General features: G+C 42.3%; 1 protein-coding gene across 2 annotated transcripts; it reads right to left on the bottom strand.

Moving 5' to 3' along the window:
• Positions 1–62: 62 nt before the first annotated feature.
• LOC118360166 (carbohydrate sulfotransferase 11-like) lies at positions 63–19,913 on the bottom strand. 2 transcript variants are annotated; one of them, XM_052482535.1, is made up of 3 exons: positions 19,361–19,913; positions 2,843–2,925; positions 63–1,513 (listed from the first exon to the last, which is right to left on the bottom strand). In XM_052482535.1, the coding sequence occupies exons 1-3, from the start codon at positions 19,452–19,454 to the stop codon at positions 668–670; spliced, it is 1,023 nt and encodes a 340-aa protein (XP_052338495.1). In that variant the 5' UTR covers positions 19,455–19,913; the 3' UTR covers positions 63–667. The 2 variants fall into 2 exon arrangements, with proteins under 2 accessions (XP_052338495.1, XP_035595281.2); XM_035739388.2 differs by lacking the exon at positions 19,361–19,913 and adding an exon at positions 8,435–8,610.
• Positions 19,914–20,551: the final 638 nt, after the last annotated feature.

Raw genomic sequence — 20,551 nt, 5'->3', positions numbered from 1 at the left:
TTTAAAGATGCTACCATGTAAGATATACCATTTAAACTGGTTCAATTCATATTGGGTCTGTGCAAGCCTCATACTTCTGTCAATAGAGAGTAAATTGCTTATTTATATATATTTTCTTTCGTTCTTTTTATTTGTGGACTATGCTTTCTTTTGTTTGGTGGTTTATGTAAGTTTTATGACACCCTTTGTCCCCCAGAGGAACATTTTTGGCTACAGAAGATGTCCAAGAGCCAAAGAAACATGCTGTATGGGCAAGCAGAAAGAAATGCATGAATTAGAATGTCCTCACCCAATGCGCTCTGTCCATGACTCAATAAATACTCTTACAATTGTATAAATAAAGAAGAAGGCATAGTCGAGGGATTCTGTGATACACACAACAAGTTCTTTACAACCCTCGACACATTCAATTGTAAAAGAAGAACCTGCTTCTCTCTTATCTAGGCCACATGACGAGGATTAAAGCAAATATAGCGACTCCAAGGTCAGCCACCTATGCCCATAAACTTCTTACATCTGACAATGTAGTGATTCACCCTACTGGCAAGGCCTGTATAAATAACATCTGGAACATCAATTACAAGCTCTACGCACCCAGATGAATTACAAATTACAGAGCCAAACAGATTGATTACTAAATCTCTAGCTGACATGGAGAGAGTCGCCCTCATCTAGTCTTCAAGTACTCTGGGTTGGAGTAATTGAAGAGCAGGAAGTCCATGCGGTAAAGGTTGTACAGCTTCTTTTGGTAAAAGGGGCTGATGTTTTGGAAGAACTGAGCCGCCATGTCCCCGTTGGTCCTGGTGCTCTTGCCTGAGGTAGGGAAGCGGACCTCCCCATCAGTGCCAGCCAGCCGCAGCACAGAGCGGGAGTCCTGCTCCAGAGTCTCATACTTCCCCACCACATCGTAGTGGACGAGGCAGGGGTGGCACAGTGAGTGGATCCGCTCCCAGTGCTCATTGAAGGGCTCCTCTCTCTGTGTGCGGGGATCCACCAGGTAGTACACAAACTCCTGGAAGGAGACGTCGTTGCCCCGCTCCAGCGCATCCGGCTGGGGTTGGGGCCGATGCCGGCGGATTATCTTGGTGCCGTAGCGCTTGTGGAAGGCCGTGTTGTAGCTGCGGGTGAACTTGTTGCGGTAGGCCGACACTAGCCTCTCGAAGGGCTCCCGCACAAAGATGAATTTCAGGTAGCTGCGCAGACGGCGGTTGATCTCAGAGGTAGAGTACTCTGACAGTGTGCGCAGGTTGCCAGCCACGTGGGCCTCGTTGGCAGGGATGGCTAGGGGCTCGTGGTAGCGTCCGTCCCCCGTCAGGACCATGAAGACGCGTTTCCAGTTGGTACAGGCCACCTTGGGGACGTAGCAGTACAGCAGGCCATGCTTATCGTCCACGATGAGGTGGCGGAGGTCGTCTGGGGTCAACACCCGTCGCTTCTTGGTGTGGGTGAGACACGCCTGCTCCAGCAGCTCCCGCCGATCACGCAGAGACGTCTGCACTGCAGACAAATCCAACTACGGCCACAGAAAGAGGAGGGGACATACAAGGTCAACACTCACATTTAGAATTAAACACTTAAAAGTGATGAAATATTAGATCTCTCCAAGTGATAACATCTTCATGTAGTCACATTCTCTGACTAAAACAGAGAAACAACAACAATGTTTTAATCTATCTTGTCGGATTAGTAAAATGAACTGGAATTGGCATTGCAACATCAAGGCCATCCACTGTGTTTCCCAGTAGACAGCCTGTGGCACTAGTCACATGCAATAGACAAAGTGTTTAACGTTATAATAAAGAGAAGAAAACGATGTGGCTTGATTTTAGCAATGAGGAAGCAATAGAAGGATCAAGGATGGGCATGTTGCTTTGTGTTGCTGACCCACTGTGAATAATGAACAGAAGATAGAGGGGTTGCCAGGTGGACAGAGTCCAAGAGAAAAATTACACAACAGATAAGATTAGTTGCATCAGCAGCACCAAATGAACTGCTCTCTGTGTGAGAGAGAGCAAAATAGAGAGAGAGAGAGCGAGAGAGAGAGCGAGAGAGAGAGAGAGAGAGAGAGAGAGAGAGAGCGAGAGAGAGAAAGCGAGAGAGAGAGAGAGAGAGAGAGAGAGAGAGAGAGAGAGAGAGAGAAAGCGAGAGAGAGAGAGAGAGAGAGAGAGAGAGAGAGAGAGAGAGAGAGAGAGAGAGAGAGAGAGAGAGAGAGAGAGAGAGAGAGAGAGAGAGAAAGCGAGAGAGAGAGAGAGAGAGAGAGAGAGAGAGAGAGAGAGAGAGAGAGAGAGAGAGAGAGAGAGAGAGAGAGAGAGAGAGAGAGAGAGAGAGAGAGAGCGAGAGAGAGAGAGAGAGAGAGAGAGAGAGAGAGAGAGAGATGCAGTATCACTCAGCATCCACTGGATTCCTGAGATTTTGGATATTGGATATTGGAGCTGAAAAAGAGAGCTTTGTCTCTCGGAGGAAGAGGGGGTACTGTTTTTATAGTAACCACTAAGGACCTGAGTCACAACTTCTAAGTCAAATCAAATGAACTCAACTCAGTCAAGCAGTAACGCTTCAGCCATTACCTCTGAGGAAAGTTCAAGAAAAAAGGTGGTTGGTATGTAGTATGATGTAACAATATTTAATGTATAGCAGCAATAGTTCAGTTCAGAGACCAAAGGCTACCCATTTGTTGGGAAATCAAATGTGTCAAAGTGGTTCTCCAAGATCATTGCTTTGTCAAATTCTGGAAATCTGGAAACAATTACAGACCAATATCAGGTGACTAAACAGTACATAACCGCGAGTGTTCACACGCATTCAAGGCATGATAGAATGGGGCCATTCTAAAGCTAGTCACCTGGTCTCCGTTGTAGAGGGTCTGTAGTGGACTTCTCCTGGTCTTCCCTGGGGCGATGCCCTTCCCCCCAGACTGCTCCACAGCTATAGGCACAAAGACAGAGAGGGAGAACAGATGAATCATCTGAAAAGGGCATTATTGTCTGTTTTCTTTAGTGATTAGTGACGGGTACTCGATGTTCAAGGAACTTTGGCCTCACTGAGCATCCTTCTGGAATACAAAAAGACATCATATTCTTTACTGGTTGAGCTGTCCTGAACAGTATCCAACTCTATCACCCTCACCTTGTCAAGCAAATCTGACTGTGGCCAGTGCTGCTATAGCACACTGTAGTACAGTAGCCCATTGAGTTCTAATTTCAATATGTTTTACCTCATGTGATCTCACATGAGCCCCAGCACCTCAGGGCTGGAGGCATGTCAGTGTTGGGGCCCTCCTCACTAGTGAGAGGAAACGGATTGGATTTGCACATGTGCCAGTTGAATGCAGAGGATTGCTTTACATCTCACAGGGAGGGAAGGAGGGACAGAGTGAGAAATAGAGAGAAAGAGAGAGAGAGAGAAAGAAAGAAACCATAGAAGGAAATGAGAAAGTGGGTCAAGAGGTCTTATCACATAGATTCAACACAACAAAAACTCGAAAATTATGTGTGAGAGGATCGTGTCTTGATGAAATCTCGTCAACCTGGCAAGTGACTGTGTGATCACACTCTCCGTAGCCAATATGAGTCAGCCCTTTAAACAGCTTAACATTCACAAGGCCGCAGGGAAAGATGGATTACCAGGACGTGTATTCATAACATGTCTTCACTGACATATTCAACCTCTCCCTGACCAAGTCTGTAATATGTACATGTATCAAGCAGACCTCCACAGTCCCCGTGCCCAAGAACGCCAAGGTAGCCTGTTTACAGTTGAAGTCGGAAGTTTACATACACTTAGGTTGGAATCATTCAAATTCGTTTTTCTACCACTCCACAAATTTCTTGGTAACAAACTATAGCTTTGGCAAGTCGGTTAGGACATCTACTTTGTGCATGACACAAGTCATTTTTACAGCAACTGTTTACAGACAGATTATTTAACTTGTAATTCACTGTATCACAATTCCAGTGTGTCAGAAGTTTACATACACTAAGTTGACTGTGCCTTTAAACAGCTTGGAAAATTCCAGAAAATTATGTCATGGCTTTAGAAGCTTCTGATAGGCTAATTGACATCATTTGAGTCAATTGGAGGTGTACCTGTGGATGTATTTCAAAGCCTACCTTCAAACTCAGTGCCTTTTTGCTTGACATCATGGGAAAATCAAAAGAAATCAGCCAAGACCTCAGAATTACATTTTTTACAAACAAGTGTAAGCGAGTGTAAACACCATACGACCACGCAACCGACATACCGCTCAAGAAGGAGATGCGAGATGAACGTACTTTGGTGCGAAAAGTGCAAATCAATCTCAGAACAACAGCAAAGGACCTTGTGAAGATGCTGGAGGAAACAGGTACAAAATTATCTATATCCACAGTAAAACCAGTCCTATATCGGCATAACCTGAAAGGCCGTTCAGCGAGGAAGAAGCCACTGCTCCAAAACCGCCGTAAAACAGCCAGACGATGGTTTGCAACTGCACATGGGGACAAAGATAGTACTTTTTGGAGAAATGTCCTCGAGTCTGATGAAACAAAAATAGAACTGTTTGGCCATAATGAACATCGCTATATTTGGAGGAAAAAGGGGGAGGCTTGCAAGCCGAAGACCACCATCCCAACCGTGAAGCACGGGGGTGACAGCATCATGTTGTGGGGGTGCTTTGCTGCAGGAGGGACTGGTGCACTTCATAAAATAGATGGCTTCATGGGCATCATAAGGAAAATTACGTGGATATATTGAAGCAACATCTCAAGATATCCGTCAGGAAGTTAAAGCTTGGTCGCAAATGGGCCTTCCAAATGCACAAGCACCCCAAGCATACTTCCAAAGTTGTGGCAAAATGGCTTAAGGACAACAAAGTCAAGGTAACTGACGACTGGATCCTGGACATCCTGACAGGCCGCCCCATGGTGGTGAAGGTAGGCAACAACACATCAGCCATGATGAACCTCAACACAGGGGCCCCACAGGGGTGTGTGCTTAGTCCCCTCCTGTACTTCCTGTTCACCCACGACTGCGTGGCCGCGCATGACTTCAACACCATCATTAAGTTTGCCGATGACACGGCGGTGGTAGACCTGATCACCAACAACGAAGAGATAGCCTATAGAGAGAAGGTCAGAGACCTGGAAGTGTGGTGCCAGGACAACAATCTCTCCCTCAACATCAGCAAGACAAAGGAGCTGATCGTAGAAAACAGGAAACGGAGGGCCGAGCATGCCCCTATTCACATCGAAGGGGCTGTAGTGGAGCGGGCCAAGAGCTTCAAGCTCCTTGGTGTTCACATCACTATGGACCTATCATGGTCCAAACACACCAACACAGTCATGAAGAGGGTATGACAACGTCTCCTGCCTCTCCCCCTCAGGAGGCTGAAAAGATTTGGCATGGGCCCTCAGATCCTCAAAAAGTTCTACAGTTGCACCATTGAGAACATCTTGACTGGCTGCATCACCACCTGATATGGCAACTGCTTGGCAAATTGCTAACAGAGGGTAGTGCGTATGGCCCAGTACACCACTGAGGCTGAGCTCCCTGCATCCAGGACCTCTATACCAGGTGGTATCAGAGGAATGCCCTAAAGATTGTCAAAGACTCCAACCACCCAAGTCATTGACGGTTCTCTCTGCTACCGCATGGCAAGCGGTACCGGAGCGCCAGGACAAGGACCAAAAAGCTCCTGAACAATTTTTTTCTTGTGCTTTGTGCTATTTGCTCCATGACTCCAACATGCTTTGTTGACTATGAACTTGCTTGCTTACCTGATCCTGGGACAGACAATGCTTGATTCCACACTCGCGACCCTGACTCTCTATCGGTTACACGGACCTAACCCCCTCTCGCCGGCTGTGATCTCATGTTAACTGACGAAATTGCTGTACAATATGATCTTGTTGCCATCTGATGTCATAGTAAAATCTAAGTGAGTGCAATTCTGATTTCTGCTCTCATAAAAGCCTGGGTTTTCAGCACATTAACACTAGAAGCTTATTACCTAAAATGTATCAATTGAAGGTGTGGGTTCACAGCTCCAATCCAGATGTGTTGGTCATTACTGAGACATGGTTAAGAAAGAGTGTTCTGAACACTGATGTTTACCTTTCTGGTTTGAACCTTTTTCAACAAGACAGATCTTCCAAAGTAGTACATGCTGACCAGACCGGACACATCGCGTGTGCGAGCATCGCAAAATAAATGTAGAAATCCATGTTATTCAATTATTGCACCCACACTGCTCGCGCACACCAACAAGTCATTCCTATTTCTGACGCAGATCGCGCTGAAAGTCCTGCCTCTCCCATCTCCTCATTGGTTTATAGAAGCAGGTACCCACGTGCCATCTCCTCATTGGTTATACCCACGTGGGTGACAGAAAGACGAACTGTTTTGCCGGTAGTCATGGTAATACAATGATAGTTTAGATGCGATCACCATATAAATTAAACAATGAAAAAGCCTGGAAGGAGGAGAGATGACGAGAAACAATTCGGTTGGCCGTTTAAATGTGTGGATTAATTGTCGAAGTAGATGTCCTTGTGCATTTCAGGTAAAATAACAACTCAATGTTTATATCCCAGGACAAATTAGCTAGCAACAGCAAGCTAGCTAAATAGGACAAATTAACGTTAGCTAGCAAGTGCACGCTAACTAGCTAAATTGCCATACATGTTTAATGATTTTCGACCTGTCCCCAAATGAATGTCATTGGTTTGTTTTGATATTTTAATTTAACCTGCGTGTCGTGATCGCGTTTGGTGTGGGGGGGGGCAAAATAAATGTATGCATGATGGCGCACGCGCGCATTTGGGTTCCGTGTCAGTGTCTCTGAGGGGTATTTGGCCTCGTTTGCTAACTACCTCTCTCAAAGAGTGCAGTGTGTAAAGTCAGAACATCTGCTGTCTCAGCCACTGCCTGTCACCAAGGAAGTACCCCAAGGCTCGATCCTAGGCCCCACACACTTCAATTTACATCAACAACATAGCTCAGGCAGTAGAGTGCTCTGTCATCCATTTATATGTAGATTATACAGTCAGCTGGCCGCTCCCCGGATTTTCTGTTGAATGCTCTACAACAAAGCTTTCTTAGTGTCCAACAAGCTCTCTGCCCTTAACCTTATTCTATAGTAATCATTCCTTTTTCACCCCAGCTGACAAACTAACCCTGATTCAGATGACCATTCTACCCATGCTAGAATACAGAAACATAATTGATAGGTCAGCTGGTAAGGGCTCTCTCGAACGGCTAGATGTTCTTTACCATTCAGCCATCAGACTTTTCACCAATGCTCCCTATAGGACACATCATTGCACTCTATACTTCTCTGTAAACTGTCCATTTCTTAATCCCGGACAATAGACCCACTGTTTGATGCTTATTTATAAAACCTTCTTAGGCCTCACTCCCCCTTATCTTAGTAACCTACTGAATCCCTCATCCTCCACATAAAACACCCGTTCTGCCAGTCACATTCTGTTAACGGTCCCCAAAGCACACATAAACCTGGGTCGCTCCTCTTTTCAGTTCGCAGCTAGCGACTGGAACAAGAATTAAAAACACTCAAACTGGACAGTTTTATCTCCATCAATTACATTCAAAGACTCAATCACGGACACTCTTACTGATACTTGTGGCTGCTTCACGTTGTCTCTACCTTTTTGCCCTTTGTTCAGTTGTCTGTGCCTAACAATGTTTGGACCATGTTGAGTTGCTACCATGCTCTGTTGTAATGTGTTGCTGCCATACTATGTTGTTGTCTTAGGTCTCTCTTTATGTACTGTTATGGTGTCTCTATTGTCGTGATGTGTTTTTTCCTACTTCACATTTGTTTTGTATCCCAGCCCCCGACCCTGCTGTTATTAATTGACTTGCCTAGTTTTTAAAAAAAGGCTAAATAAAATAAAAAGCTACCTCGTACCCCTGAACATTGACTTGGTATACAGTGCCTTCAGAAATTATTCATACCCCTTGACGCATTTTGTTGTGTTACAGCCTGAATTCAAAATGGATTCAATTGATCATTCACATAAGTATTCACACCGTTGAGTCAATACTTTGTAGAATCACCTTCAGCTGCATTTACATCTGTGTGTCTTTCTGGGTAAATGTTTAAGAGCTTTCCACACCCATTACCCATTATTCTTTAAAACAATTATTCAAGTTCTGTCAACTTGGTTGTTGATCATTGCTAGACAAAGATGTGCAGGTATTGCCATACATTTTCAGGAACATTCACTGTCTTCTTGGTAAGCTACTCCAGTGTAGATTTGGCCTTCTGTTTTAGGTTATTGTCCTGCTGAAATGTGAATTCATCTACCAGTGTCTGATGGAAAGAAGACTGAACCAGGTTTTCCTCTAGAATTTTGCCTGTGCTTAACTCCATTCCATTTCTGTTTTTTATCCTGAAAAACTACCCAGTTCTTAATGATTACAAGCATACCCATACCATGATTGTAACGGATATCGTCCTCTTCGTCTGAAGAGGAGTAGCAAGGATCGGACCAATACTTAGTGTGGTAAGTGTCCATGTTTTAATAGTATAAACTGAACATGCCACAATACAAAATAACAAAGTGAATATAAACAAAACAGTCCCGTGTGGCACAAACACTGACACAGGAAACAAACACCCACCAACCAACAGTGAAACCCAGGCTACCTAAGTATGATTCTCAATCAGAGACAACTAACGACACCTGCCTCTGATTGAGAACCATACTAGGCCCAAACATAAACCAAACATAGAAACACAAACATAGACTGCCCACCCCAACTCACGCCCTGACCATACTAAATAAAGACAAAAGAAAGGAAATAAAGGTCAGAACGTGACAATGATGCAGCCACCACTATGCTTAAAAATATGGAGAGTGGTACTCATGTGTTGTATTGGATTTGCCCCAAACATACAGTAACACTTTTGTATTCAGCACAAAAAGTGAATTGCTTTGCCACATTTTTTGTAGTATTACGTTAGTGCCTTGTTGCAAACAAGATGCATGTTTTGGAATATCTGTATTCTATACAGGCTTCCTTCTTTTCACTCTGTCAATTAGGTTAGTATTGTGGAGTAACTACAATGTTGTTGACCCATTCTCAGTTTTCTCCTATCACAGCCATAAAACTCTGTAATTGTTTTAAAGTCACTATTGGCCTCGTGGTGAAATCCCTGAGTGGTTTCCTTCCTCTCCGGCAACTGAGTTAGGAAGAACGCCTGTATCTTTGTAGTGACTACATGTATCGATACACCATCCAAAGTGTACTTAATAACTTCACCATGTTCAAAGGGATATATGCAATGTGTACATGTTTTAAATATTTTTATCTACCAATAGGTGCCCTTCTTTGCGAGGCATTAGAAAACCTCCCTGGTTTTTATGGTTGAATCTGTGTTTGAAATGTACATCTTGACTGTGAGACCTTACAGCTAATTGTATTTGTGGGGTACAGAGATGAGGTAGTTGTTCAAAAATCATGCTAAACACTATTATTGCACACAGAGTCCATGACACTAATGTGAATTGTTAAACAAATGTTTACTCCTGAACTTACTTATGCTTGCCATAACAAAGAGGTTGAATACCTATTGACTCAAAACATTTGACTCAAAACACAAAATGTGGAAAGGTGTCACAGACTAAGTATTTTTTGTGACAAGCATGTGACTTTGCATGTGACTCCTGATCTGATAAAAACACACTTCCCCCTCTACATCGCTGTCATTTCATCTGCTCTACACATCAGCCTGCGTCACTGATTATGACTTCTGCTTTTGTGGAAGCCACATGCACCGTGGGAGATTCAGAGAAGTGGGAGATTCAGTGTTGCGAAACAACGTCAAGATACCAAATTAAACCCTACCCACTGGGTACACGCTGGTTGAATCAACGTTGTTTCCACGTCATTTCAATGAAATTACAATTGAACCAACATGGAATAGATGTTGAATTAAACTGTGCCCAGTAGTATATCACTACTCTATACATTAGTCCAAAGATAAATCAGAAGATTTTTATTTTTGAAAAGATCATCTTTTAGCTTCTCCTATCAATGGATATGTGGAGATCACAGGATAGACCATAGCTACAGTGCCTTCGGAAAGTATTCACACCCCTTGACAAAAACGTTTTTTCTTCATATTTTGCAAAAAAATTAAATGAACGGTAACATTACATTTACATAAGTATTCAGACCCTTTACTCAGTACATTGTTGAAGCACCTTTGGCAGCGATTACAGCCCCGAGTCTTCTTGGGTATGACGCTACAAGCTTGGCACACCTGTATTTGGGGAGTTTCTCCCATTCTTCTCTGTAGATCCTCTCAAGCTCTTTCAGGTTGGATGGGGAGCGTCAATGCACAGCTATTTTCAGGTCTCTCCAGAGATGTTCGATTGGGTTCAAGTCCGGGCTCTGGCTGGGCTACTCACGGACATTCAGAGAATTGTACCGAATCCACTCCTGCATTGTCTTGGCTGTGTGCTTAGGGTTGTTGTGCTGTTGGAAGGTGAACCTTCAGCCCAGTCAGAGGTCCTGAGCACTGTGGAGCAGGTTTTCACCAAGGATCTCAATGTACTTTGCTTAGTTCATCTTTCATCTTGCCCTTCTTTGGACACTGTGCTAACAAACCTCCAAACAAGCTTCAACGCCATACAACACTCCCGTGGCCTCCAACTGCTTTTAAATGCTAGTAAAACTAAGTACATGCTCTTCAACCGATTGCTGCCAGCACCCTCTCGCCCGACTAGCATCACTACTCTGGACGGTTCTGAATTAGAATATGTGGACAACTACATATACCTAGGTGCCTGGTTAGACTGTAAACTCTCCTTCCAGACTCACATTAAGCATCTCCAATCCAAAATTAAATCTAGAATCGGCTTCCTATTTCGCAACAAGGCCTCCTGCACTCATGCCGCCCAACATACCCTCGCAAAACTGACTATCCTACCGATCCTTGACTTCGGCGATGTCATTTACAAAATAGCCTACAACACTCTACTCAGCAAACTGGACGTAGTCTATTACAGTGCCATCCGTTTCGTCACCAAAGCCCCATATACTACCCACCACTGTGACCTGTATGCTCTCGTTGGCTGGCCCTCACTACATATCCGTCGCCAAACACACTGGCTCCAGGTCATCTATAATTCTTTGCTAGGTAAAGCCCCGCCTTATCTCAGCTCACTGGTCACCATAGCAACACCCACCCATAGTACGCGCTCCAGCAGGTACATTGCATTGGTCATACCCAAAGCCAACACTTCCTTTGGCCGCCTTTCATTCCAGTTCTCTGCTGCAAATGACTGGAGCGAATTGCAAACATCTCTGAAGCTGGAGTCGTATATCTCCCTTTCTAACTTTAAGCATCAGCTGTCTGAGCAGCTTATCGATCACTGTACCTGTACACAGCCAATCTGTAAATAGCACACCCGACTACCTCATCCCCATATTATTACTTACCCTCTTGCTCTTTTGCACCCCAGTGTCTCTACTTGCACATTATCATCTGCACACCTATCACTCCAGTATTAATGCTAAATTGTAATTATTTTCGCCTCTATGGCCTATTTATTGCCTACCTCCCTCCCTATTAATGCTAAATTGTAATTATTTTCACCTCTAGGCCCTATTTATTGCCTACCTCCCTACTCTTCTACATTTTCACACATTGTACATAGATTTTTCTATTTTTATTTTATTTTGTGTTATTGACTGTATGTTTGTTTATGTGTAACTCTGTGTTGTTGTTTTTGTCGCACTGCTTTGCTTTATCTTGGCCAGGTCGCAGTTGTAAATGAGAACTTGTTCTCAACTGGCCTACCTGGTTAAATAAAAATAAATAAAAATAAATAAATCTTTGCCTCGATCCTGACTAGTCTCCCAGTCCCTGTCACTGAAAAACACCCCCACAGCATGATGCTGCCACCACCATGCCTCACCGTAGGGATGGTGCCAGATTTCCTCCAGATGTGACGCTTGACATTCAGGCCAAAGAGTTTAATCTTGGTTTCATCAAACCAAAGAATCTTGTTTCTCATGGTCTGAGAGTCTTTCGGTGCCCTTTGGCAAACTCCAAGCGGGCTGTCATGTGCCTTTTACTGAGGAGTGGCTTCCATCTGGCCACTTTACCATAAAGGCCTGATTGGTAGAGTGCTGCTGGAAGGTTCTCCCATCTCCACAGAGGAACTCTAGTGCTCTGTCAGAGCGACCATCGGGTCCTTGGTCACCTCCCTGACCAAGGCCCTTCTCTCCCGATTGCTCAGTTTGGCCGGATGGCCAGCTCTAGGAAGGGTCTTAGTGGTTCCTCACAGTGTTCTTGGGACCTTCAATGCTCCAGAAATGTTTTGGTACTCTTCTCCAGATCTGTGCCTCTACAAAAATCATGTCTCGGAGCTCTACTGACAATTCCGTTGATCTCATGGGTTGTTGTTTTTTCACACAGTTTTTTTTCAACTGTGGGACCTAATATAGATAGACCTTATATTTGCCTTTCCAAATCATGTCCAATCAATTGAATTTACCACAGGTGGACTCCAATCAGGTCGTATAAACATCTCAATGATGATCAATGGAAACAGGATGCACTTGAGCTCAATTTAGAGTCTCATAGCAAAGGGTCTGAACATTATGTAAATAAGTTATGTTTTTCTAATTTAATTTTTTTTAAAAATGTTTTATTAACCTGTTTTTGGTATTGTGTGTCGATTGTTGATTTTAAATCTTTTTTTTAAAGGGGTCTGAATACTTTCCGAAGGCACTGTATATAGACCATAGCTACATAGAATAGCTGTATCTATACAGATAGACCATAACTGTATAGACTAGCTGTATAGACCATAGCTGTATAGACCATAGCTGTTTCTATACAGATAGACCACAGCTGCATAGCAAAAGCACCCCAGAAATGGAATAAACAGGCCATACTTGTGTTAAAATAGTGAGCAATTTACTTTTAACGTCTTCCAATTGCTTATTCAGCAAGAACAAACACCCAGCAGGTGTGACTTTCGACTGATTCAGCTTTCTATGGTGCCATGGGCATGTGGCAGGATTGGGACATATGCCAGCCTTGTTTGTTGACTAGACAAGACCCACATGATGCCAACGTAGGAAGATGTTGCTTGTGTGTGATGGTAAAAAGAGCATAGTAATGAAAGTATGTTCAACATCATTATCTCATAAGGAATACATTGCTGCTTGAAATTGCTTTCTGTTGTAACTTCAGTAACTCAGTTACGCTGATGTCAGCTTTTCACAGGAGAAGAAGAATTTAGAATATAAATGATATCTGACAGTGAAGTATTTGAGGTTTCGAACAAGACCAGAAAAATCTAAATGTCGAAGAGTTGAGAAAGTCTGCTCTAGCAGACCTTGGATCATCATGTGCGTTTAAGTCCGTGGTACAGGGCTCACGACATGCTCAACCTAAAAGGATGTCAGGAGAGAGTATAGACAAACTGAATATTATCTGAAGGATCAAAGGTCCTGTTTGAAAAGTAGACATGAACTATTTTCACGTGCATTTTTTTTTCACATTTTACATGTCACATTGAGCTGACTTGTAAAATCAGGCTTGGCGCATCTAGCACCTTTCAGTAACTGACAAGTGTGTACACCCACCCACACGTTTAGTCAGCTCTTTCTCAGACTGGACATAGTACTGCTAAGTCCGAGGTGTGAATCCTTCTGCCCACAGAGGAGAGACACTCACTATAGGGAAATACACAGATATGTTTATTCCGAAACAAGTTAGTTTCCACCTTTTTGTGTGCACTATGTCATCAAGCACTGATGTTTATCTTGTTGCAGATAAAAACTGTACTTTTTTCGCTTAAGTTTTCATATACCGAATAAAAAAGAAAATGGTCTCTGGTCTTGGGACATGCACTCAAGCAAACAGCTCGCAGATACTGGTAGTCTACATGATGTGATTATTATGGATAGGAGCAAGAATATTTGTATTTGTCAAACGACAGTCAATCATCATGTCAACAGAATCAGACCCTCAATATTTATTTGAAAGGAGCATCAATAATCGATCATCGTGTCCCCAGAATCCGACCCTCAATACTTATTGGAAAGGGGCATCAAGATCCCTGTGCACTTTCACCACCCTGTGAAGTTCATCATAACTTATTTCATGTGTCGCCTAATAAACTGCATTTCCCTAGTCGTAGTGTGAGTTCCAGACAACATATCATCGTGTGACTCCAAGTTTACTTCGATATAATGGTTACTATATTAATATTTGCGCATAAAGGCCTTACCACCGCCATTTCTCACATAATACATTTTACCGACACAAACCGATCCCATTATGTTGAACGAAAGATTTATCTGTTAGCATTCATAAAATTGTACAGAAACTTCCTTTTTCCATCACAACTGTTGTGATATTTTTTTATATGGTACAGTATGACTGTACTCGCATAAAAACTGTGGATGGTACCGTGGTTACAGATAAATATACCCAACCCCCGGCCTGCTCACCGAGCTATCATCTAGAAGGCGGAGAAGGTACAGGTGCATCAAGTTGGGACCGAGAGACTGAACAACTGCTTCTATAGCCAGGCCATCAGACTGTTAAATAATTACCACTAGCCGGCATCCGCCTAGTACCCTGACCTGAACTTAGTCACTGTTACTAGCAAGTTACCACCTGGTTCTCTACCCTGCACCTTAGAGACTGCTGCCCTATTTACAGTTGAAGTCGGAAGTTTACATACACCTTAGCCAAATACATTTAAACTCAGCTTTTCACAATTCCTGACATTTTAATCCTAGTAAAAATTCCCTGTCTTAGGTCAGTTAGGATCACCATTTTATTTTAAGAATGTTAAATGTCAGAATAATAGTAGAGAGAATGATATATTTAAGCTTTAATATCTTTCATCACATTCCCAGGGGGTTCGAAGTTTGCATACACTCAATTAGTATTTGGTAGCATCTCCTTTAAATTGTTTATCTTGGGTCAAACGTTTAGGGTAGCCTTCCACAAGCTTCCCGCAATAAGTTGGGTAAATTTTGGCCCATTCCTCCTGACAGAGCTGAGCTAATGTAACTGAGTCAGGTTTGTAGGTCTCCTTGCTCGCACACACTTTTTCAGTTCTGCCCACACATTTTCCATAAGATTGAGGTCAGGGCTTTGTGATGGCCACTCCAATACCTTGACTTTGTTGTCCTTAAGCCATTTTGCCACAACTTTGGAAGTATGATTGAGGTCATTGTCCATTTGGAAGACCCATTTGCGACCAAGCTTTAACTACCTGACTGATGTCTTGAGATGTTGCTTCAATATATCCACATCATTTTCCTTATGATGCTCATGATGCCATCTATTTTGTGAAGTGCACCAGTCCCTCCTGCAGCAAAGCACCCCCACAACATGATGCTGCCACCCCCGTGCTTCACGGTTGGGATGGTGGTCTTCGGCTTGCAAGCCTCCCCCTTTTTCCTCCAAACATAAAGACGGTCATTATGACCAAACAGTTCTATTTTTGTTTCATTAAACTAGAGGACATTTCTCCAAAAAGTACTATCTTTGTCCCCATGTGCAGTTGCAAACCGTAGTCTGGCTGTTTTATGGCGGTTTTGGAGCAGTGGCTTCTTCCTCGCTGAGCGGCTTTTCAGGTTATGTCGATATAGGACTGGTTTTACTATGGATATAGATACTTTTGTACCTGTTTCCTCCAGCATCTTCACAAGGTCCTTTGCTGTTGTTCTGGGGTTGATTTGCACTTTTCGCACCAAAGTACGTTTATCTCTAGGAGACAGAACGCGTCTCCTTCCTGAGCGGTATGACGGCTGCGTGGTCCCATGGTGTTTACTTGCGTACTATAATTTCTACAGATGAACGTGGTACCTTCAGGAGTTTGGAAATTGCTCCCAAGTGATGAACCAGACTTGTGGAGGTCTACAATAGTTTTTCTGATGTCTTGGCTGATTTCTTTTGATTTTCCCATGATGTCAAGCAAAGAGGCACTGAGTTTGAAGGTAGACCTTGAAATACATCCAAAGGTACACCTCCAATTGACTCAAATTATGTAAATTAGCCTATCAGAAGTGTCCATGACATAATTTTCTGGAATTTTCCAAGCTGTTTAAAGACAGTCAACTTGTGTATGTGTATGTAAACTTCTGACCCACTGGAATTGTGATACAGTGAATTATAAGTGAAATAATCTGTCTGTAAACAATTGTTGGAAAAATGACTTGTGTCATGCACAAAGTAGATGTCCTAACCGACTTGTCAAACTATAGTTTGTTAACAAGAACTTTGCGGAGTGGTTGAAAAACGAGTTTTAATGACTCCAAGTGTATGTAAACTTCCGACTTCAACAGTACATACATAGTTATTGAACACTGGCCACTTTAATAATGTTTACATACTGTTTGGCCCACTTCAAATGTATATACTGTATTCTAGTCAAGGCTCATCCTATATAACTATTGCTGTACACAGCTTTTCTATTTATACTGTCTCTACACACCATCATACACAACGCCTTCAGAAAGCATTCACACCCCTTGACTTTTTCCAAATTTTGTTGGCCGACACACCATGCCTTTGAGCATGGTGAAGTTATTTATTACACTTTGGATGTTGTATCAATACACACAGTCCCTACAAAGATACAGGTGTCCTTCCTAACTAATATGCTGGGGTGGAAGGAAACCGATCAGGGATTTCACAATCAGGCCAATGGTGACTTTAAAACAGTTACAGAGTTTAATGACCGTGATAGGAGAAAACTGCGGATAGATCAACATTGTAGTTACTCTACAATACTAACCTAATTGACAGAGTGAAAAGAAAGATGCCTGTACAGAATACAAATATTCCAAAACATGCATCCTGTTTGCAACAAGGCACTAATGTAATATTGCAAACAATGTGCTTAAACATTCACTTTTTGTCCTGAATACAATGTGTTATGTTTGGGGCAAATCTATTACAACATACTACTGAGTACCACTCTCTATATTTTTAAGCATAATGGTGGCTGAATCATGTTATGGGTACACTTGTAATCAGCAAAAACTAGGGAGTTTTTCGGGATAAAATATAAATACATAGAATGCTAAGCACAAGCAAAATCCTAGAGTAAAACCTGGTTCAGGTCCAAGAAAACTGTGAATGTTCCTGAGTGGGTGTAATCGCTGCCAGAGGTGCTTCAACAAAGTATTGACTCAGGGATGTGAATACTCACAGAATGTAGATGAGATATTTCTGTATTTCATTTTCAATAAATTTGCTAAAATGTCTAAAAACATGTTTTACTTTAATAAATGTTGAATGCAGGCTGTAACGCAACAAAATGTGGAATACTGTACATATTTATTTATATTCTGGACTTTGACATTGCTCTTTCTAAAAGTTCTATATTTCTACATTCCTTTTCTTGTTGTAATTGTTTTGTATTGTTAGTAGGTATTACTGCACTGTTGGAGCTAGGAACATAAGTATTTCACTACACCCACGATAACATCTGTAAAATATGTGTAACATTTGATTTGATTTGTAGACAATATTCAAAATACATCAACATATGTTTATGGGGTTTTAATCTGTGATTTCCGACCATCCTCACACACTGTTGACCAGATACAATGCTATTTTACAGTAAACAAATTGACAACAGAATTTCAGCAAGCTTATAGGGAAGAGCATTCAACATGCATGGCACTTACACAAAGTGTTTATTTAACTAGGCAAGTCAGTTAATAACAAATTCCTATTTACAATGATGGCCTAGGAACAGTTGGTTAACTGCCTTGTTCAGGGGCAGAACAACAGATTTTTACCTTGTCAGCTCGGGGATTCAATCTAGCAACCTTTTGGTTACTGGCCCAATGCTCTAACCACTAGGCTACCTGCCACCCCTGTTAGAGTTACCTGTCTAACAGAACACAGAGGGTGTTCTTTAATTGAAGCCTCGCCGACATAATCCAGGTAGAATCAGGCATTCCCCAGGGCAGCCGTCTAGGCAGCTGTCTAGTCTAAGCCAGTGTGTCTATGTATGCAGGTGACTCAAACAATACATATCAGCTACTACCCTGCAACTCTTAACAAAAAGAGGTGCAGTCAGTTTCAGATTTTGTGGCAAGAAATGCGTTAGTCCTAAATAGTTTGAAAACTAAAAACATTGTATTTGGGGGCACCCAGCCCCGGGCCCTTAGACTGTAGGAGTATACAATACGCATTTCCTTAGTAAAGACAGGTGCTGCTGATAATACTGCCATCGTTGTCGAGGCAGAGGACATGGATGTGTAGCCCATATATCTGATGATGTCTGGACAAAAAGAGTATGCCAAGTCATACTCTTTTTTGGCCAGACAGCATCACATACTGTACATGGACTACATACAGTGTTGTCGGACAGAGGGGGGCTATTTCACTCACTCGGATGTTTTTTCTGGTAAGATAGTTTCAGCCACTTGTGAAGTGAAGTGAAGGAAAGTTGGAGGGTGCACAGTGCACTGTCAGGATGCCGGAATTATTTTGGATGAACGTGCAAAGGTAACCTACTTTTTTTTCAAACAAAGTGATTTGTTTGATGATCAGATGAAAACATCATGACTAAGCTGTTTTAATAGCACATTGAAAGGTCATACATATTTACAATGAAATTACATCTTTACTCTAAACCCCATTAAGAAATGTTGTGCACTCGCTTGGAGCGTGGGGGGGGAGACGCATAGTAATAGTGTCCCTTCCTTAGTTGCTCACTTACTCTTGGAGGCTCTGTAACATGAGGAACCTGGACTTATTACATAGTAGTTCTTTCCCCATATATGTGGTATAACAACAGCATACTGTGGAATTGAAATATATGGTTTATTTTTAATTCTCTCCATTGTTAAAACTTCAGACATAACCTGGGAGTGAGGCTAGTTTAGGTTATCTTCCCTCCTATCTTTCTCTGTCCCTCAGTATCACTCAATCCCTTAAGGGTATACGTTTCTTCTTCCTCTGCCCTAGCACAGGGGAGCACAGGAGAGCTGAGGAAACGAGTCCAAAAAGGCCCAGGAATGCTTAAGGGTCTCTCAGAGGGGGCTACCAAAACATTCCATGGTTCACACTCATAATGCTCTTACTCATGCCCCGCGACTTTACCCCTCCATTGTGTCTCAACTCAACACATGCTAATTTAGAGAGAAATTGAGCAACAGTCATGGTAGTTAATTTCAGTTTGACATGATGCTTGTGATAAACGATTTATTGAATATAATATTTAATAAGTGAGTGGGACTAGCCTAATGAAAAACAGCCTACACTCAGTGTATGTAATACACCAAAACGTCGCCCTATAAGAACAGCATAGGGCACCATCTCATAGCACCCTGATGTGTGGTGATGCTCGAAACTTACCTGGCCTTGTGATGTTCTGAAAGTACAATATGACCATAAAAAGTGACCCAACGCATGTCGCCAGAAACATTCGTCCAACTTTGGGTTTTCTCATCCTGATTCCCCGAGCAGGCAGAGCAGAACACTCGCCCCGAGGTGGCTCATGCGAGGCAGCTCGTCTGATACAGCTTTGCGAAAGAAGGGAAAGAACGGACCTTCATGCGGAAAAAGTTGGAAGTGGCACCGTTAGGTCAGCCTCTTTAGCAATTAAGTCTATTCGCCTATGGCTATGAATATCCAACAATAAATAAACAGCCGCGAAAATATTGGAATGTGCAACAGAATGTCGGTTGTCTTTGTTGGTGTGTTCCGATAAATTATGACATTTTTAAATCAATATTTTCTGCTCCGCTGAAATGTCTCATCGCAAACATGTTCTGACAACCCCAGATGATAGAATTGTTTTATCAGAGTTCTCCGATCATTCAACAGTTGTTGTTTCCTCAATTTTGTCAACCTTAAAATTCCCAGAAAAATGGTCGGCGGCACTTGTGCCTTGACGTCACACCCAACCTTAATGCTTTGTAACAGTGACTGCTGACACCACAGCTTTGCCTCAGAGACATACGAAACATAGACCGACGCCGACATTACGTATATCTACGCACTTCCAAGATGTATTATACATAGGGATGACCGGGGATCAAAGTAACAGTTTTAGGCTTTTACTTATTATGTAAATAATATTTGTGTTACATTCATAATATGTGTATACAAACAACATAGGCTACATATTTTAGCTACCATTAGGCCTACACGTTGTGACGAAGTTTCTATGACACCGAAAGTGGTGGAAGTGAAATGTCCCTCTGGTATTTCTCACGGGTTAATTGTAACACTGTCTTCATTTTTTTTTAAATAGGTGTAATTGAAAAATAATCAGATTTTAATCTGATATTTATTTTGTATTATTTCATCTTTTAGGCATGGCATGTTGACACAAAACGGAGTAGCCAAAATTAATATAGCCTACTTTATTTAAGATACTTTTAGCATTAAAAACAACTGTAGCATTTTAGCTAACCCTTCCCCCTAACCCTTATTCTAAAATTAACCGAATTTTCCCAACCTGCTCCATAAATTCATCTATCCTTCGTGATTTTAGTTCTCATAACCTTTTAGGTAAATTATCCTAACCTTTGTCATTAGTTC

The sequence above is a fragment of the Oncorhynchus keta genome, chromosome 27, assembly GCF_023373465.1.
Source record: "Oncorhynchus keta strain PuntledgeMale-10-30-2019 chromosome 27, Oket_V2, whole genome shotgun sequence".
NCBI lineage: Eukaryota > Metazoa > Chordata > Actinopteri > Salmoniformes > Salmonidae > Oncorhynchus > Oncorhynchus keta.
Note: the sequence above shows the minus strand (reverse complement) of the source record. Positions and strands in the feature narration are given on the sequence as shown.